General features: G+C 42.0%; 2 protein-coding genes across 3 annotated transcripts; both read right to left on the reverse strand.

Annotated features, from left to right (window-relative positions):
* Positions 1-374: 374 nt before the first annotated feature.
* Positions 375-14506, reverse strand: rprd2a (regulation of nuclear pre-mRNA domain containing 2a). 2 transcript variants are annotated; one of them, XR_013772743.1, is made up of 11 exons: positions 14081-14506; positions 10180-10309; positions 9474-9625; positions 9159-9211; positions 8874-9000; positions 8579-8754; positions 7424-7766; positions 5650-5925; positions 5142-5306; positions 2948-5036; positions 375-506 (listed from the first exon to the last, which is right to left on the reverse strand). XR_013772743.1 is itself a non-coding variant. In XM_079287962.1 (10 exons), the coding sequence occupies exons 1-10, from the start codon at positions 14253-14255 to the stop codon at positions 3313-3315; spliced, it is 3321 nt and encodes a 1106-aa protein (XP_079144088.1). In that variant the 5' UTR covers positions 14256-14506; the 3' UTR covers positions 2256-3312. The 2 variants fall into 2 exon arrangements, 1 of the variants encoding a protein (XP_079144088.1); XM_079287962.1 differs by lacking the exon at positions 375-506 and having other exon boundaries at positions 2256-5036.
* Positions 14507-15620: 1114 nt separating this feature from the next.
* On the reverse strand, positions 15621-19473 carry ciarta (circadian associated repressor of transcription a). The gene is made up of 6 exons (XM_079287975.1): positions 19443-19473; positions 18004-18354; positions 17823-17898; positions 17630-17708; positions 17339-17492; positions 15621-17099 (listed from the first exon to the last, which is right to left on the reverse strand). The coding sequence occupies exons 2-6, from the start codon at positions 18352-18354 to the stop codon at positions 16746-16748; spliced, it is 1014 nt and encodes a 337-aa protein (XP_079144101.1). The 5' UTR covers positions 19443-19473; the 3' UTR covers positions 15621-16745.
* Between the last annotated feature and the right edge of the window lie 809 nt (positions 19474-20282).

Raw genomic sequence — 20282 nt, forward strand, 5'->3', positions numbered from 1 at the left:
TAAATAAACACACAACCTCGTTTTATTTTGATATGAACAACAATTCTTTATTTCACAACAACGTGCATTTAATAGACATCATGTAGGCTACATATTGGAGACATGTGAATACCTGGGTTTGTTGAGAGCAACCTGAGGTTATTGTATATGAGTGAGAATATGTTTTAAAAAAAAGTATATCTAATAATACTGAATGTACTCACATGGGCCTCTCTGTCCACCCCCCCTCTCCCTCTCCTTCCTAAACACACAAACAGAGAAAGAAAGAAACATTTTATTTTCCCAAACCTTTGTAGCAACTGATTGTTTGGATTTCCTGCTGGTGGCACTCCGTTTCTGATGGGCTTACTCATTGGTGTCAGACCATGAAGAGACGAGCCATCACTGGGAGAGCTGTGCAGGATTCAAAGGGGTGAGCCACCAGCATCGACCCCCCCTCCTCTGAGTTAACGCGAGGGGAAAAGGTTCCCATCACATCAGACACATCAAAGTGAAGCTCTGGGTCCCTGAGGATAGCGACAGGAGGAAGGAGGGGATGAAACAGGAAATATGTTAAAATTCAAGGGAAGAGACGACTTGTCTAAGAAATAACACATTATTTCTATCTCAGGATACACGAATACACAAATAAAATAGCTGTTATCATCACGCACTTCAGTGTTTTTAGCGCAATAAATGACATATATATATATATATATATATGATGAACACATTTCCAGTTGAAATTTGAAAATTTGGGGAAAACAGATGTTTGTTTCCCTCGTGGCACCAGCTTCTTGACTCCCAAATATTCCTGTGTCTCTAATGAAAGAGGGGAATGTTAGGGACTTTAATAACACATATATATATATGTGACTATATATATATATATATATATGTGACTATATATATATATATATATATATATATATATATATGACTATATATATATATATATATATATATATATATATGTGTGACTATATATAGGTGCTATGGCTGCTCCTCGCCTCTCAAAGCAGCCCGGTAAAGTGAAAGTGATCCTGGAACGATCTACTGACATCACGGTTGGCTCACCTGAACTTATTGGGCTGTTCATCACCAGTAACATGTATCATCTGTTTATCTGATTCACCGCTTCCCGACTCCTAATAATACATTCCTCGAAATAATGCCGCCCTACTTTATTACGCAAAAAAAAAAAAAAGTCGAATAAACGTGTTGATTTTACTTTTATTTCCCTTTGATCATTTCATCTAATAACGGGTTTTGCAAAGTTGCACGAGTCTGGTTAAAATCCATACACATTTTCAACGACAAGCTGCAATGATTCGTCTTAATTAAGGACAATCTCAGCCGAATTAATTCATCAGTTGGAGCCTGCGTGTTGTTTAAGGTTACTTGTTAAGGTTTACTATTTGTTTCTTCACTAAAGTAACCGAATCCAGATCAATCTAAGTTTGGGAGAATAAGATGAATTTTATTGGGTTGATTTGATGTTTCAATTAATTTAGAGCCTCTAAGAAGAAATCATGAAATCTATTTATTTTTAGAGCATAACATACAAAATAGATTAATATGCAACACGGTACTCGGGTGTTCAAGTCCAAACATCTAATTAACATTAGATTGTTTGTGTGCAAACTTCATTGTTTGGTAATTGCCGAACTGATAATCACTTTGCTGGTTCTCACACTGAGTCCCCGTGTGGAGTCAGTGTGGATTAAAGTCCCTAACATTCCCCTCTTCCATTAGAGGGGACCAATTAAACAAAACAGCTGATATCAAACAGGAACAGTCACACATTTAAGGGGATTGTTAATCCGCCTGTGCCTCTAGTTTAAAACATTCACTGTATAAATAGAGCAACAACTATTTGTTAGGGATTTTAATGTGACCTGTGAAAATGTTAACTTTTCTTTTCAAACGGCAGCGTCTTCATGAAAACATAACCCATTATATTTAACTAGTTACCATTTAAATACAGTAAATGAACATAAGCGAGGCCTGTTTGTATTCTTTGACCTATATCTGGTATGTTACATGGTAACAGCAACCTACTTTAAACCCAATAGGAAACAGACACTTTGAATTTTGACAAATTTAGTCTCAAAAGTGATTAACTGTCTCAAATAGAAAGCATGATTCCATAAAACTCATTAAAACACTTAAATGTTCTGTATAGATGATGACTAATAGTTCAGGGCAGTGATGCAACAGTCAAAGGATGAAGGAGGGGGAAGAAAAAAACAACACAGTTTTTCAAACTCAGATTTTTATTAATCAGTACAAGTAAAACGAAACTGAAGAAGAGTATCTTCATCCCCTCCAAAACTGCACTTCGTCTGCGTCGGTGTTGGAGGCAGAAAAAAAATACCTCTCACGCCGCTCTCTCTCTCTCTCTCTCTCTCTAGTAGACATGTGCCGCTCTCCTCCGAGGAAACTTAACGAGACGTAAAAATATCGCCGCAGGGATCTCACGCACTGGTCGAGAAAGCATCGCTTCACAAATTGATCACATTCGGAGTTGGAACAATGATTTATAAATTTCCCTGAATATGTTCACGAGTACTGTAGAAGAAACGTAATTTCTATAACATACACTCAGTTCGTCATACCCAAAGTGATTTGATTGAAATTGATGTTCTACCAAAAGCTACTGTGGGGGTGAGGGGTGGGCTGCTGATATGAAGAGAAGCAGTCAAAACTGCTCACTGAAAAACTAAATAGCAGCGGAAACATTGCACCAACTTCTTCTTTCTTCTTTCATTCTTTTGTTACTCTCTTCACAAAAATAACTATCGCGGTTTCAGCTTCTGTAACTACTTAACTTACACTTGATCGCATGCACACGCGTACCATGCACACACTCTGGCCTCTGCCAAACTCGCACTCAAATTACATATATAGAATGCAATGCTTCCTACTGGGGCAAACAACACAAAAAGTGAATTATATAGATATCCACCTCTTATTTTCTTTAATCTTCTCTTCGGTCTTCACTCTTCAGCTCAGCAGCCCTCTCGGAGCCTCACATTTCTCATCCATCTCCTGCTTGTTGTCTCTTGTTCTCCTCAACGTCCTTAAATTCTCCGCCATTCACACGTTTCATCTGGTAGCTGCTGAATGGAATCTTCTTCAGTGTGAGTCAGTCTGCTCCGTCTCCAGATGCCCACCCCTCAGTATCTGCACCCGGATGTTCACAGGTTTCTCATGGCAGCGTTTATACTTCAACACTGAGTGACGAGCAAGTTACTGAACAGTCTTAAAAAGCACCGCCCCCGCCCTCGTGACGTCCACAGCGATCTGAAGAGCTCAAAGCTACATGTCCGGTCAGTACCGCGGGGGTGGAAAGGGTCTTTTCGGGGGGAACATTGGACCAGGATTCCCACCTCCTCTTGGACCCAGACGCTTGCCTCTTAACCTTGGGTTGGGGCCGTGGAACCGAGGAAATGGCGCACGTGGGGGGCCTCTGGGGTGCGGGTGGAGTCCCGGGAGGGGAGGCCGATGTGGAGGCCGTAGACCGGGATGACGGATTTCAAAATGAGGTGGAGGCCTCATCGGAGTGTAGTGCGGAGGAGGGGGGCTGTGCCGCTGGTAGTCAGGGGTGTAGTAAGGGTCCTCTGAGGGTGAGAGAGGGGGAGTGAGGCGCCCCCGAACTCTGGGGAAGTGGTGCGGCGGGCTGCCTGGTCCGTAGTACGGATCCTCTGGGTGGTGGTAAGTGTCGTCTGGAAAGAATAGCGCGTCGCGGTGATGGTGCTCGTCCTGGTAATGGAGGTTGTCTGGGTGAGGGGGGAAATCCTCAGGGTGAGGAGGGGGAGGTCGGTCGTGCTCATACAGCGACTCATCGGGATGAAATATGGATTTGTGTTGATGGTCGTGGACCACCATCCCGCTGATGACACTGTCGCCTCTGGCCCCCATCCCCTCGCCTCGGCCTGCGCCGGGCCCCGGCTGCTGCTGCTTCGGCGGCATCATCATCCCGCCGGGCACGGGAGGAGGGGCGTCAAAGACACGAGGAGGGGGAGGGAACTTTGGGACAGGAGGGAGGTTGCCTCTGAAGAACTCAGGGGAAGCGGAGGCGCCCTGCTGGCAGGGAAACTCTTGAGGTTCCTGAAAATTCTCCGTTTGGTACGGATAAAGTCCTGACCTGTTGTTTTCTCCAGCCCCTCCAGGCGCCGTCACGTTGTAGCCCCTGGGCTGCTGGGAGCTCCCCTCTGGGTGAGCGTCACCATACCAACCCCTCTCACTCACCCTTTGAAAGTCCTCCATTGTCTGTGTGCTACCGGCGCTGCCTGGGGCTCTTTCTCCAGGCATTGGTCCTCCTGTTTGGGCAGAAAACTGCTGGTAATGTGCAACAGGTGTAGTGACGCCGTGCTCGGACATCTTGTGTTTGACGTACGGGTACGGCTGGTGGAGCTGCCCATTCTGAGCCACGCCGGGCTGCAGGTGAGCCGGCTGTTGGGGATTGTTGCGGTTCTGCTGACTGCTGTTCTGGTATGCGACAGGAGCCGTTTTAAGAGTTTCTCCGATCGACGACTGATTTGCGTTGGAAGTGAATGGGACCGGTAAATGCTTGTCCATGATCTCATCTTGAGTTGGGGTGCCCCCGCCCTCGTCCCGCACCGGAGTCCCACCCTGGGTGTCTGTCCCAGTTACCGGGCTGAGGTTATCTCCTCCCGGCGCCGGGTTCGTAGTTGGAAGACCGATGCCAAATGCATTGAAAGCGGGGTTGCCCTGCAGGAAGCTGTGGATTTTAGACTCTAAACTCTTAGAAGACAGGGACGGTTTTGTCTCTGTTGGCAAATCCATTTCTCTATGGAGAGCCTGGACCAGGGCAGAGGCCGGGTTGGGAGTCTGGGAGGGGGCTTGAGAGCTTGTACTCTGCCGAGCAGTGGCGCTGTGTGCAGAAGGCTCAGGTGCGACAGAGGAGAGAGACGGGCTCTGAGAGGGTACTGCTGAAGCAGATGTGGATGAGGGAGAAGGAGGAACCTTGCCTGTTCTGGAGGAGTCTGAGGGGACATTTGCAGCAGGGCTTTTCATAAGAGAAGTGATGCCTAAGTGAAGAAATGGAGTATAGAAATCTATTTTAAGCAACCTTGCATGGCACAAAATAAAGTTTTTTTGTTCTTAGAATTAAACAAAGGACTCCTTATTCTCACCCTGGACTTTGGAGAGAGCGCCGATGAGGTCGGAAGGACTCATGTCCACCTTTGAGAGGAGCTTAACTAGTGAACTGGCATCCTGAGGGGCCACAGACACAGCAGGTGTAGTCTTCATTGAGGGGCCAGCAGGGGCAGCTGCAGGAGGACTCTCCACTAACGGTCCTGGGAGACAAAGAGGGACACTCACTTAAAAACCATCATAACTGATCATTTAGACGGGAAGTGCTTTTTGATTTCGGAGAATTCAGAACTATTACAGGAAGATGCTGGGATCATCTTTTGTGTGGGACAACAACGGTAAATCAGAATTCAGACTTATTCAGTTCTATGTTGCAGATATTTAAAGGTTCATTTGCAAAGTTAGTTCACTGCAGGCGTCGAGACACACCAGGGCTAAGACTTTCTTTTTCTTATGTGGTCCATGGCATAATAAATACTCTTTTTGCAATTCATTTTATTTTGAAAGAAAGTGAATTGTGATGCTTGAATAGCCACCAGCACTCACCTGTGTTCTTCATGACAGAGTTTAAACTGTTGAGGATGGAGCCAATTTTACCCAGGTCGACACTTTCCACTGCTGCTGCAGGAGCCACTACAGGGGCCGCTACAGGGGCCACTACAGGGGCCGCTACAGGGGCCGCTACAGGGGCTGCTACAGGGGCCGCTACAGGGGCCGCTACAGGGGCCGTGACCTGTGTGACAGGCTGCTCTATTGCCACTGATGTCTCTGTTTTTGAAGTGGATAGCTTTTGGTCGGTGCGGCATTCACTCTGCTCCTCCACTGAGGAGAAAAATCCAGCACAGACAGAGAGAGAGAGAGAGAGAGAGAGATTGATGTTATTAGATATGTACTCTATGAAACACAATTTATTTTGTCATTGTTTTTCTACAAGCGCAGATAATTTATGAGACCAGGAAGTCTATGCTAATAAATGAATAGAGTGGATAATGCTGCCAAAAACAATGAAACAGTCCAGCTTTCTATGGAAAACTAAATTGCAATACACAAGTCATCCATCAAAAGAATGAGATAAAAAAAGAGCGCAACCAAGTTCAAATACAAAACTCCTTAACATCAGACATCATGATGAAAAACAATCTTGTACCGTCTGTAAGATATTATGTGTAACGTTTAAATAATGAACGGCAGCAAAAAATATAAATTTCCACTGTCAATTAATCTGCTGATTATATTCTCAAGTAATGAATTGATTGTTTCCCTCTCTGAGATGATAAATACTAGATGTCCAGTTTCAGCTCAAAGCTAAACAAACGCGTAAATCCCTAACAAATACAAAATGTAAGTGCATACATACATACATACATACTGGTAAAATAATACATTCAACCCATCAGAGTTGAGTGTGGTTATTAACAAAGATCATATATAAGGTAAGCAGCAGGTGTTGGACAGAAGATGTACTAGAACAGCAGACAAGTGGCGGTCTGCAGTGGTGGAACTGGATCTGATTTTAATTAGATGGCTCTACGGGTGGGGAAAGTGCCGCAGCCAAATTGGCTGCAGCACACACTGGAAGGAATACTTGGATCGTCTTCGTTGACATGTGAAGGCTGCGATCGGAGTTCTGTGCGACTTTTCTGCATGATTCACTCGTCTATTTTTAGTTGTGTGCTTCTCATTTTCATTATTTCAAAACATTTTCTGCACATGATAACACTGCCAGACACATTCAGCATTTATTAACAATGCGCTTAAATAGCCGTCACTGTGCGGTCAGTCATTAAACGGAAAGTTCAACCTCAAAAATACATTTCTTTCCTCTTACCTGTAGTGCTATGTCAGTCCAGATTGTTTTGCTGCGAGTTGCCTTTTATTATAGCGAGGTCTCCCTTCTCTAGAATATAATGGGACTATCTGGCACTTAGCATGTGGTGCTCAAAAACACATTTGCAAAACTCAACAACAATGTCTTTCCAGGAATCATGACCTGGTGACTGAAGATAATCCACAGACCTTGTCGTGAGCAGTTTCACGTAGGAACTATTTTCTTTCTACCCAACTACCGACCGTATCACCACGCAGACGAGAAGCTTGAGCTCGGGACAGATCGAGATGTAAACATCTCTTGCGTCCTCCTCGGCTGAGCTGTAGCATTTGCTCGCTCACATTATTTTGGAGAGGAGGCAGACATCTCTTCGGCTGATATCTCCAAAATACGGCAACTCAACACCGAAACAGTTAAGAAGGGAAATATGTATTTTTAGATTTTGGGGTGAACTGCCCCTTTTAAGTCCCTAATCAGCAGCCCACTCCTCACCTATGATGCCACCGCCGTCAATTTCTTCCTCAGAGAGCTCCATGTCTTCCACTTCGCGGTTGTCATTCTGCCCGAGAGTCGCCGTGTGTTTGGGGGACCCTCCCGGTGAGGACAGAGGGCTCGGGGCCGGCGGCTCGGCCTCATCGTCCATAGCGCAGCCATCGAGGTCTGAATCGGGATGGGCCAGTTCCAGACCACGGAACGGGGACTCCGATCCACTCGGAGACGGTGCGTCTGCAGAGGGCGAGGGGATGGGCGACTCGTCCAGGTCCGGCAGGTTGGCCTTCAGGGTGTCCAGTTTACGCTTCAGATGGGACACCCGGTTGGCAAACGTCTGGTAGGCCTTGAGAGGAGAAGTCACGGAGCGTCAGTCGTGAAAAGCAAAACAAAACACGGCCCACCAACAGCTTTTACAGCCAACTTACAATTCAACTCACAACCCAGAAAATTATTAAATATCACTCAGCTATTTCTCATGTTGAGTCAGCATATTAGTCATTTTAATTATATTGCTGTATATTTCTTCCTCTGTGGACTTTGCTGTCATGTCACAGTTAATACGTTTAAACTATTGTACTTATGATGCGTCTACTGCACATATATCATGGAGTGCTGCTTTTGAATCGTCCTTGTCCACTAAAATCTTTTATGCACGAACTTTATGGCTTTAAATTTGTGCCTCATTTCCTGAGTGAGCACTGGGAGATTTGGAGCAGAGAACAATATATTTTGCAAGCACATAAATCACAATTTGAAGAGAAAATATACAGTTAAATAATTGAGCAAAAACAAATCGATTCTGTGCTCAACAAATTAATTTGTATGTTTGCTGTAATCCATATTTACCTGCACTTATAACCCCTCACACTCAATTTTATTCACATGCCATCTCTCTCTCTACCTTTCTCTCTCTCTCTTTACCTCTCTCTACTTCTACCTCTCTATTTTTACTTCTACCTCTTTCTTTACCTCTACTTCTTTCTCTCTACCTCTACCTCTGTCTCTGTCTACCTCTACGTCTTTCTTTCGTTCTACTTCTACCTCTCTCTCTATCCCTCTCTCCAACGCTGTCTTCAGTTTTCCTTACATATCCACGATTGTATCGCTGTGCCAGGTCGAGTGATTCAACAGATATCTGACCACAAATACACTCACATTAGCAACAATCTTGACCTCCTTGTATTGCATCTCGTAGAAGATATCTGCGTTCCTGAGGGCCTCCATGACAGGGGGCCCTGTTTCGATTTGTTTGTCAAAGAACTTAACAAACTCCTGTAGTTGTGCACTTCCTTCCTCAAAGTCCTTGGAGAATTTCTTTCCTCCGGCCTTATCTGTGAGAATAAGGCATGCAAGGATGAGTATTCAGGCAATGCAAGAGAGAAACCAAGACTCATCTGTGTGTTGCAGTAGAACCAACGATACAACGGTAGAAGAAGACTGAAGCAGGAACCTTTGAGTCTCTTGAGGGCATCAGAGCTGCAGATGTCGATCCTCATCGCTGCCAGCTGTTTCTCCCTCTGGTCCACCTCCTCCAGAGACTTCTTGTACTTGGACAGCTCCTCCACTAGTGCTTGGGGCTAAAGCAGGGGGAGCAGACCAACAGCACGTTCAATTAAAGGAGAGAAAAAAAAGGGGCAACTACAAGCATAAAAGATTTTATTAGCTTAATTTGTAAATGAACAATGTTGCAGTTCAGTGAGAGTTTAGTTCAGTTCAACTTTAAAGTCTTTCTTACCACAAACTCAGCAACAATCTTGGAGTGTAGATCTGCTTTAGACTCAACTGGAGCTTTAAAACATAAGAGATCACATCAAACAGCAAAATAATGAGCATCCCACACGGGTGTGCAATCTTAGTATTTTGATAAAGAAAATAGAATAGAATTAAATACAATGTCAGACATGGTAAAAACAGGCTTACATATGAATAAAGTATAGTAGCTAATAGAATAACATACTGTGACTAGTAAAACCACAGTGTGAGTAAAGTCTGGATCGAACATGTTTACAAAATTTAAATGTTGTAATGAGGTATTAATAAAGAGACTCACTTTTTTGCTCTACAGGTGTCTCTGGAGGAGACTCCTCTTTGACTAAGCTACTCCTGAGCTCAGTGATAAGGGTCCCTGCATACACACCCCTCTCCTCCCAGATGGTCAGTATCCTCTCCACCGATTTAACTACCTTGGGGTCAGCTTCATTGCTGGAGAAAGGAGAAGGAATGGCAGAATGAGAAAGGATGGAGCGAAGCGATTTATATGGTGCTGTTGTAATGACGGTCGTGTTTTATGTGTGAGGCAATTCATTGAATGAATAAAACATAAAATCAAGGACAGGGGAGACAACGATAGCAAAAGATGAGGTTGAAGAGAAAGAAGAGAAAGACGAGGGCAAAATACACAAACAGTATATCTGTACATGATGTACAGTGTATCAGATGTACAGTGTATCAGTATATCTGTACATGATGTACAGTGTATCAGATGTACAGTGTATCAGTATATCTGTACATGATGTACAGTGTATCAGATGTACAGTGTATCAGTATATCTGTACATGATGTAGTGTATCAGTATATCTGTACATGATGTACAGTGTATCTGTACATGATGTACAGTGTATCAGGTGCATGTATCATCATGTATCAGGTGCATGTATCATCATGTATCATCATGTATCAGGACTCCTCACATAAGGAACAGACAATGACCGTAACTGCTGACAGAGCACAACACCACATCTCCACCAACGACTTACTTGACCAGCAAGAAGGCCTCAGGGAGCATCTCGGCGAACGCCGTGCGGTAAACGATGGCATTTTTCCTTTTACAGTTCTGAATGACATCGTTGGCGACGTAAAAAAGGTTGAGTCTGTGCGAGGGATCAGCTGTTAGAGGAAAGCGAGACAATCGTGTTAGTTTGACTGGTCGGCAAAGAGGCAAATATCTTTCAACAGTTTTCAAACGTGTAGATATCAGAAGTGCTGCAATGTATCGACTATTATTATGATTAACCGACTAATCGTCTACTTTGTAAAATGTCCAAAATGAGAAGCTTCCATCACTTATAACCAGAACCTAAATAAAGTATCAGCAAAAACAAATCAAAACAAATTCATTTTGCAAACAAGTATTTGTTAAACTGTAAATCTAAAATGTTTGGTATGTTTACTTAATAACAAATCACAATTAATGAATCAGACACATATATGACAGACAGACAGACACATATATGATAACAACCATTCATGAGTTATTAAAATTGTGACTAACTGTCAATCAATCAACTTGTTTTTATTAGAGATCCAAAGTGGTCAGAAGAAAGAAAGAGCAAGTCATGCAAGAGATCAATGGCTACATGACATTAAACCAGCATCACACGACGCACCATGACATCACACAAAAAGTTATTTTATGACGACTACGAAGAGATTTCAAGAGGGAGTGAAATAACCGTGCGCACGCGCACACACACACACACAGTCCACAGAGTCATTTAAATTTGTGGTTCAGACTCCAAATCAATACTTTTATTTACACTTTACTGACTGACTACAGCTTTTCCCACAAAACCTTTTCTTTAATTCACAGAAAGAATCAAACTCAACTGCGTAATGTAATTATCTCATCAAGGAATGTGTGAACAAACCTGATGATCGGACCAAACGTTCTGTGTAATCTGTACTGGAAAATGTGCTACACACATAATTCAGTGCTTTTAAAGTACTGTGGAATAACGAGCAGCCATACAAATGATAAATAACTCAATGAATAGATCCAATTACCGGTAGTGCACTGCAATGCAACACATTGCAAAAAAGACCTCGAGGAAAGTGACTATCTTGTTTAAAACAAACACACTTTATCACGGTGCAAACTAAGCACTTTAAACATCAACTGTGAGCAAAGGTTGAACCATCAACCTTTGACAAACTCACAGCCAGTAAATGTACACAAAGAGGTAAGTCCCTGCAAACACAGTTTCCGTTGACTCATTTAAATCCTCCAGGGGATAAAAAAAAAAAAAAAGAGTTTCTTACGCAAACTTCACGAGTTACAACTTTTTAACTACAAAACAAGCCAAACCAAACATCTACAGGTACTCCGTCATTTGTGTTTAAGTGTTCATCAAAACACCATCGCTATCAAGTTATTGAACAGCAATCTGACAGCTACAAATATGTACCACATTGATATGAGTACAACATGCGTGACCTATCCAGCAGAACAGAAGCAGAGACTTATTCAAACTACATTTAAACTGAAACTCACAACACACTCCTGAAACACAAACCGCGATCTGAAAGACAGACAACAACGAGGCATGGCCTCCTCGCTCTTTACAAACATACGGGAGGAAAACCAGAGTCAACGGTCAACCGCGGCGAAGAAGAGCAGAAGAAAATGTCTTTTCTGCAGCCATGGTGAATGTGACCAACACAGAAACGGTTATGGAACATCAAAACAGACATTTAACAATACAACACATATTCTTGTTAAAAATGTATTATAAACCTATTGAGCTTGTCTGTCTGCTGTCTTATGATCAATACCATGCAGGGGTATACCATTCTCTGGCATCTACAAGTGCACAAATTGAATAATAAAAACAAAAACACACTAAATTCAGTCAACACACTAAAGATAGTTTCCTGCATAAATCACAATAAATGCAAGTGGGTCAATCACCTATTTACTTTATTGTATCTAAAATCAACACCTGTTTCTGTGACAGAATCCAGACGATTCTCAATTTAAAAACAACAACAAGGAGCTCTTCAGGTTAGCGCAACACCAGCCGCAATAAACCTTTCTACATAAAACTGAATTGTCTGGTAAGCGTATTTTTACTGTTATTCCAAGCAGCTATAGATTAAATAATTTTAAAAAACCTCTATCAAATGTCACACAGGAAATCAAAAAGCATCAGAAAATGTTGTTAAAACTAAAGCACTTCACCAAAAGCTTATTGAACTCTTGTGGATGTACTGTCTTGTCTTCTTTAAGGACTCAACTAACGACCATGTTCATTGTCGGTTTGTCTGTCATTTTTTGTGATTTTAATTGTTAAGTGTAGACTTCTTCATGTACTCAATCTCTACTTATTGCAACAGCATGTATATTTTACAAATATATCGCCAGACTTCATGTTTGAATTAAAGACTTTTAAACATCTCAGAGTTGACTTTGTTCACTCCAGCAGCAGGCCTACACAGCAGACATACACAGAAAAAAAGGTCTACAAGTTACATATTGTCAAATCCTGTAGTAAAGGCTCATTCAATATTTGTTTTTGAATGACAACACATACCCAATAAACAGCTATGCAACCAAGGGCAATAAAAAGACAACGTCTCAGAAGACCCGTGACAAACTCTATGATCCCTCTTTAGGGTCGTGTGTTGTCCACATTAAGAAGCATGTGACACAAAGACAAACCACCGAACAGATGCAGAAACAAAGACGGTGATTGATTCAACACCTCAATTCAACAGAGAGACCGCTTGTGAATGCCACACAAGGTACAACGCTGGGAAGAGCTGTGCATTTGTATCTTTATATACCCGTTGGTAAACGTTGGCTTTTCTTGCTCTTAAAAGATTAATTACATGTTTTGTTCAATTTTCTTAACTTATTATCTGTAAATCTAAACTGGCAACTTTGGTTCCTCCAATATGGCAAATTCCTTCCTTTACATTCGGAAAATATTGAAAGGCAATGTTCTATTTTACATCCCAAATATACTATTCATTTGCATCTGTTATAGAAAAATAACAGTATTCCCAACTCTTTGCAGTGCCAAATGACGATTGAATTCATTTTCATGCTTCAGTCTTTTGAATTGGGTTAGATTAGCGAGTATAAATTAAATGTAACGGCCTCTCTTTATCACTCCCTCTGCCACCATCCCAAAACATCAAAAGCATCATCAACTGGTGTATCGGTTATCTTTATTGACAACCAATTCATCACTATCAAATACCAAAACATAATAACAGAGGCTGTCATAAGTTACCAGACTGAAGAGTATTGCACCTTCAGCAAATGTTTTGTTTTAGAGATACATTGAAAACAATTCGATCATGGTTTAGCTGCTTCAACCGTCAGTTATAGTCAGTACACTATAAAGCAATTCATTAACACGGTTTAAAATATGAGATTATTGCAAATACGTGACGGTCATCGGCTCAGAAGAACAACACAACACAGAATAGTGTACCTTGGATGGATTTAGCTGGTTTGGGCCCCTGTGCACACATCACGACAGATAGCAGCTTTAAAATATTTTGCACTTTAGTGGTGCGAAATAATGTATAGCTATTAAACTGCCAAAACACAACTGACACCTGGGACTTTTTGGGCTTGTTTGGGGACCCTGACTGACTGACATCCACAGGACAATGTCCTACTGTTACACATCCTTTCTCGTACTGCTATTTGCTTGTTTAACATATTATATTGTAAACTGTAATATGTTTAAATTATGTATATTATGTGTATTGTTCTGCACCAATCACCTAGTCAGATTCATTTGTATAAATAATAATAAACGGTTCTCATTCTGGTGCTTTTCCGGGTTGATACAGTGTTCAGGGCAGCTAAGGACCCAAAATCAAACCTCAGAACCGGTCACTCAGTAACGTCAGTTAGTTACTCACATTTCCTCAAACACTTCATCCAGTGTCGCACAATCACACTGTGGTACTTCTTGTTGTCGATGCACCACGTCGAGAGTCCTTGGATCGAGTCCATCGTGTTGGAGACACCTCTGAACTTCTTCTCTAAAGTTGACTCCAGAGAGCCGCCAGAAGCGGCTCGTGCTCCCGTTGCCATGTCCGGAGGAGCTCGCGCTGCGCTCTACCATTCCAAACACCCACCGAAGTTAGCTGGGGGCTAGCACTTAGCTTAGCATGCTAGCCGAAAGTAGCACGAACATCATCGCCTTCAGCAGCCTATCAGCTGCACATTGAACGCTTACACTATCTTAAATAGTCGGTATGATGTGTTACCAATCACTTTGTGGGTCTAGAGTTTATCCCCCGTGAGGTTCGGTACCATAAATAGTCGTTTATGTAACCTAACATATGCTAAAATATAGCGTCTAACGACATCCTGGAGGTCTGTTTACTCGTGCTAGTGAAGGGATGAAGGACACTTCCGCAAACACGATATGATTATGGCGCCACCCAGTGCCGCGGAAGTACATATTTACTAGCGCCACCTGCTGCGTGTTAACGGTAGCTTCTGGTTTATTTTTTTGACTTTTAGTTATTTTTATGTACAATAAAAATGTTTTATTGTACACTTTAATTGTTAAAAACAGAACAAATGGAATTAATCTGACCAACTTTAGACAAGTTTGGACTGTCAGTGTTTTTTTCATTCCAGAAATCAACAAACATACTGTATTTATATGAACCACGCCATTCAATTAATATATAAAAATATGTGTTTATCAATCACTCACCAATACATCAAACAAATGAAAACAAAAACAAGAAAAATGATAATATTGTGACATCAAACAAATGAAAACAAAAACAAGAAAAATGATAATATTGTGACTCTACGTTCAGTTTCTCTCCTATTGCACAAATCAAAGTTGTGTAACATAGAACAGCACAACCTGTGCTGTGGGATTCCACCTTATCTATTCCATAACAACACTACACTGTTGTTCTCCACCTACAGTTTCCATTTTAAATAACATGACTCTACAGCTACATCTATAGCACATTTGGTTTGCAATGACGTATGATGAATGACGGTAAAGACTTTAACATCATTAAATAATTATTATACTGTTTGAATGACAGATGATGAAAGTTTATGGTTACCTTGAGTTCTAACAAAAAGTAAGGCTGACTGGTGACAAACCACCAGAGATGAAACACCATTCAACATGAATAATCTCGGATTTAAAATGTGGAGGTCAAAAAAAGAAGTGATGTGCTCGAGAATGAAAATAGTCTAGTTTAGCACATCCCCATGATATTCTGTAGCATATAAACAATAGTAAAGTGCTTTGAGTGATACAAATTTGAAGCAGCAAGTCAGTGATCTTCCCCTCATAATGTTCTTGCATTTGGGGCATTTTGTGGGAAATTGTAATAACAATAAGCTAAATTTAATCTAAATAAGTCTCAAGGAACTGTGAAGCATCCACCTGTCGATGGAATCAACATTTTCAAGGACTGATCCTCTTCAACATCTTTAATAAGTATTATCACAACTCTTTGACATTAACAAATTATCATCCAAAATGCAGGTAATTCCAATGTACAAGGGATCAAATATATTATGCCTGTTCTAAAATATAAAAATATAGTCACTTTAATCTCACTTGTGTAATAAAATGTTAAGTTTTCACTCACTGACTGATGGAGTAACTGACTGATGTTAACTTCTAGCCACGGAGCTCATAATTCCTCAACTGCCTCAATCATTATTGATCAGTCAGGTTGTAGTATTTCCTGTGCAACATGTTGCTCTTTAACTAAAAGTGCAACTACATTTATTCTTATTTACATAGAAACTAAAATATTGTGTGTGTATGTTTGTTACGTGCTAATAAATATAGATGTGGTGGCAGTGAAGTAAGTTGCATATGATATGATAATGCGGTTTGGTTTGGCACATTTTGGCAGCGGCTACATGCCTTTGCTCCACTATATGTCACAATCAGTCAGCTGCCAACATACAGTTGTAACTTTCCCTAAATTACATTTTAATCATCTGTGTAGTAGGGCTAAAAAAAAAAAAAAGAAAGGTTCCTCTTATATAAGAAGCTGAAACTAGCAAATATGGGGCATTTCTGGTGGAAAATAATATTTTATGGACAACTGACTAATGTTTTCAGCTTGAACTGTGTTTCCTCACTTTTATAAAAGCGATATAAGTTTTTCACAAGTGTTATGAAATCCTATACTATTACTGTCAAAGTGCGTTACAATGATGTGAAAAATTACAAAACAGAGCACGGACTGCTTTAAAACATTACACATGAAAAGTATTTCCAACATGGTTTTAACTTTGTAAAAGTCAATGTATTCAAAAAGTGATACTCTTACAGACAGACAATACACAGTTCCTGGTATTGTAGAGCAATAACTCAGGTGTTGTATAAAAAACAAACACACACCGGAGAGTTAAGGGTTAACGAGTGTGCCACTGCATTACTCCTCCTCCTCCTCATCTTGTTTTACATGCCTTTCAGCCATCACAGACTGGCTCTGCGTCAAGCTTTATCCTAATGTAATCAAGTCCGCCCTCTTCACTCATGCAGTGGCACGTCCACGTGGTAGCGAGGGCATCTAAGGACAGCTAAGCCGAGTAAGTTGTAGTCATGATGTCACTGGAGGACACTGAGCTGTCCTGTGTGGCCGGGCTTTCACAAGCGCTGGGCAGCTCAGACTGACTCCGATTCTCATTTTCTCTCGTGCCACATGAATATAAGGGCCTGCTTAAAGTGACAGTGCTGTATGTAAAGTCGTGCTCAGCTTCAACTGTTCCTTCCTCTGGAGCTCTCTGCTTCTTCGGCGATCCTGGTAGACATGTGGAAGCTGTGGGAAGTGGAGTCGCAGCCTGGCGGCTCCCATGTTCTCCGTGTTGATAGCGCTTCTGCTTTGTTGGGACTTTGCTGGGTTCCTCGGGGTCGGACCAGCTCAGCTTTCTCTTCTGTAGCGGAAAAAAAAACAACCATAAGAAACCAAGGCCTTAGAAGAAAACTACAGTTTATTACAATTTGAGTTGAGGTACGAAATCTAACCCAAGATTTACTCATCAACCACTCTCTTTTAAACTTTTAGTATTGGTATTTCAACATCTCAGAGTCACGAGGCCCACGGTGTTATTAATGCACGTTTGTAAAGGCACTGTCATATGTCAACAAAGGGAACATCCATTATGAAGCTCACCTTAACTGGCATGTGGAGCTGGTTTTGGCACCAGTGTGGTCGGAGACTGGGAGTGCCGGTCTGGCTTGGTTTAACTGTGGACTGAAATGCCACCCGAGGGAACCATATTTTGAGCATCATCTCTATCTGCAGCAGGTTTTGGAGGTATCTCTCCCTGCAGGAAAAAAAAAGAAGAAAGAAAAGGAGTTAGGCGACAAGCATGAACGACAAAGCTGGGTATGGATAACCATTACAATATCACCATTTTCACTACTGTCACAATATTAGGCTCGCTACTTGTGTTCGTCTTACCCCATTTCAGGCCTCTGGAGAATTCCAAGAATCCTGTGCAATCTGTCTATGGCAACACTCTGCTGGAAACTGGATAGACCTGCAGTAATTAAAAGGCACCACCCAAACGTCAAGGCAAATAGACACTTCATTGATAGGAAGCACAAAAACTTAAACGACGATAAATCATGTTTGATGTCGCTCAACCACATACCTTTGTCAAATCTCCCGGTCTTCAGCCCGTGTAGAAGTTCCACCAAAGGACAGATGAACCTCCGCAAATCTGCGCACTGAGAAAATAAGGAGAAAAATCTGGTTTTAGTACGACTGATCTGCTATTTGGTTGACAAAAATACTTAAAGGGAAGACGTGGGAAATCGGTTGAAGACACTCACTTTCTGTGCGAATGCCAGGTCACCGGGTGTCGCTGAAGAGGAGCCTAACGTGGCAGCTCCGTGAGAGGCGGCTGGGTCTGGACGCTTGGTGTCGTCAGAGCAGCGATCAGGCTGCTCGCTCTTGGACCTCGCGTGCAGCTGGTCCGAACGAGCCGGGAAACCCAGACACTGTCCGGAGAGTGTGATCCCGCTGTCACCGGGGAGACTCTTTCTCATTCCACCGTCGCCTTCTCCCTCTGAGAAGATGTCTGCTTCATCCTCAGTTGGCTCGCTCTCACTCAAGAGGTGGCTAGAGGTGGAGCTCAGCGAGTCATAAGACGGCCATTTGGAAGAACTGCCCAATGAATTCATCTGTGGAGACAGAGACATGATGTCAAAACAGAACGACACTGGGCAAAATACAACAGCCATGGTTGAGTATCATATTATCAGTGTACTAAAAGACATCTGTTGATGTCTTCCAATTGCAATAAGCATTCATATAAAAGTCCCCTACTCTTATTAAACATCGTGCATATAAACCACTTTCATATCGCAATCTTGATATCCAGCAAAAGCAACCAAACACGATCCTTTTGTCAATATCATGCAGTGTAATAAAAAAAAAATGCACTTGTTGCCAGAGTGATGTGTTCACCAAGTCTCAGCAAGCACAATGTAATGGAGACAAGGTAACCAATCTATTCTTCTTAGACTAACACAGAGGAAGACCTGTTCCTAAGAAGCAAAGAAACTCAACAAAACAAAGAAACTCACGCAGTGACACGACTCTGATAGTCACCCTATAAAGAGACACGCGAGTGTGTGTGCGTGTGTGTGCACGTGTGCGCGCACGTGTAGGTGTGTTTGTGTGTGCGCGCGCTCAGTGCTCGTGTACAAAGTCGGTCATGTGAGGACAGATGTTTTGGTCCACTGTTTACTGTTCACCTCATCTAACCTCACCAGCAATAACACACCTTTAGCCTACTGCGTGGTTTGGCTTTAGAAGTCGTGTTTTCATGACGCGTTCAGCTCCGACTGACGTTACATCTTAATAAATCTATTACTATAGAACTCTTAACTTGCTATCCACTGGACGTTATGATATATTTGCAATAAAAACAAAGACAATATGAATACAAACATAATATACGACGGGTTGATCCTGAACTAGTCCGAAATAGTAAATACATAATGTTAGAAGTTAAGAACTAAAGTTAACTAGCTTCCTATCATATCATATTAATCATATTTAATGTGAAACAATGTATAAGTGGAGTCTGACAAACAGCAGACTTTCATTAAAAACAGAAAAGAGTCTGAGGAGTTATTACCTTCTAGTCGGAGCAGAACTGGATTCACAAAAACGGTCAAAACAAAACGGTAACGTTTAGAGGAAGCAAACGAATTGAAGTCGTAAAGAAGTAACGTTAAAACGCCAACAGTAGAAGTGTACACACGTGCTGTACCGCCCTGGTGCTGCTATCTCTGCCCGTGTTTCGTTTACTTTGTCAGATTTTCAAGCCCGCTCGACAAGTACCCACGGAACCCAACGGACGCTACACGTGCTGGTGAGATGCGGCGCCGCGATTGGCTGAAGAGAGGTTCGCTCGTCTCCTCATTGGCTCAGAAACGTGGCCAATCGGCAGCATTCGCAGCGCCAGTTGGCTGCTAAATGCGTAGATCCCGCCGCACGCCTATCTGCAGCACGTGTTGGTGGTGTGGCTGGAGAACGAGAGGAGAAGCACGCGGCAAATAGCATGTGCATACAATGTTGGTATGCAAATTGGGTCACATTTGGCCTTCGTTCACAGATACAACACTTTTAGGGGGAAATAACAAAGCAACTACAGGTGTTGGCTGGTGGAATTTGTTTCTTAGACCCCACTGCTTTTTCATTGTGTCATTTTTGTTATGTATGTTTCTATTTACCTTTATAAAAAGCATTTCTATTTCTCTAAAAAGACACCTACTGTAGGAAGCCACAGGCTGTGTGTGTATAGGCTGTGTTGTGTGAGACAAAGTACAAATATAAAACAATATGACACATTATCTGTCCAATTTCACAATACTTAAAGACACAACGTGGTCATCTATGACAAGCCCTTTTAACACATGACCATCCTTCTACTCCCCCTTCTTCCAAATGACGACACAAAACCCAGCAGAAGAAGGGGCATACAAAAGCTTTTAAAGATTAATTCATAGCTCCATTTTTAAGGAATAGTGTACACCTTCAGCCAAATGAGCCAAATGGGATTTTTTTTGTTTGTGCACGAGAAGCTCCATGTTGTTCTGGA

This window comes from Melanostigma gelatinosum, assembly GCF_949748355.1.
Source record: "Melanostigma gelatinosum genome assembly, chromosome: 17".
Lineage (NCBI taxonomy): Eukaryota > Metazoa > Chordata > Actinopteri > Perciformes > Zoarcidae > Melanostigma > Melanostigma gelatinosum.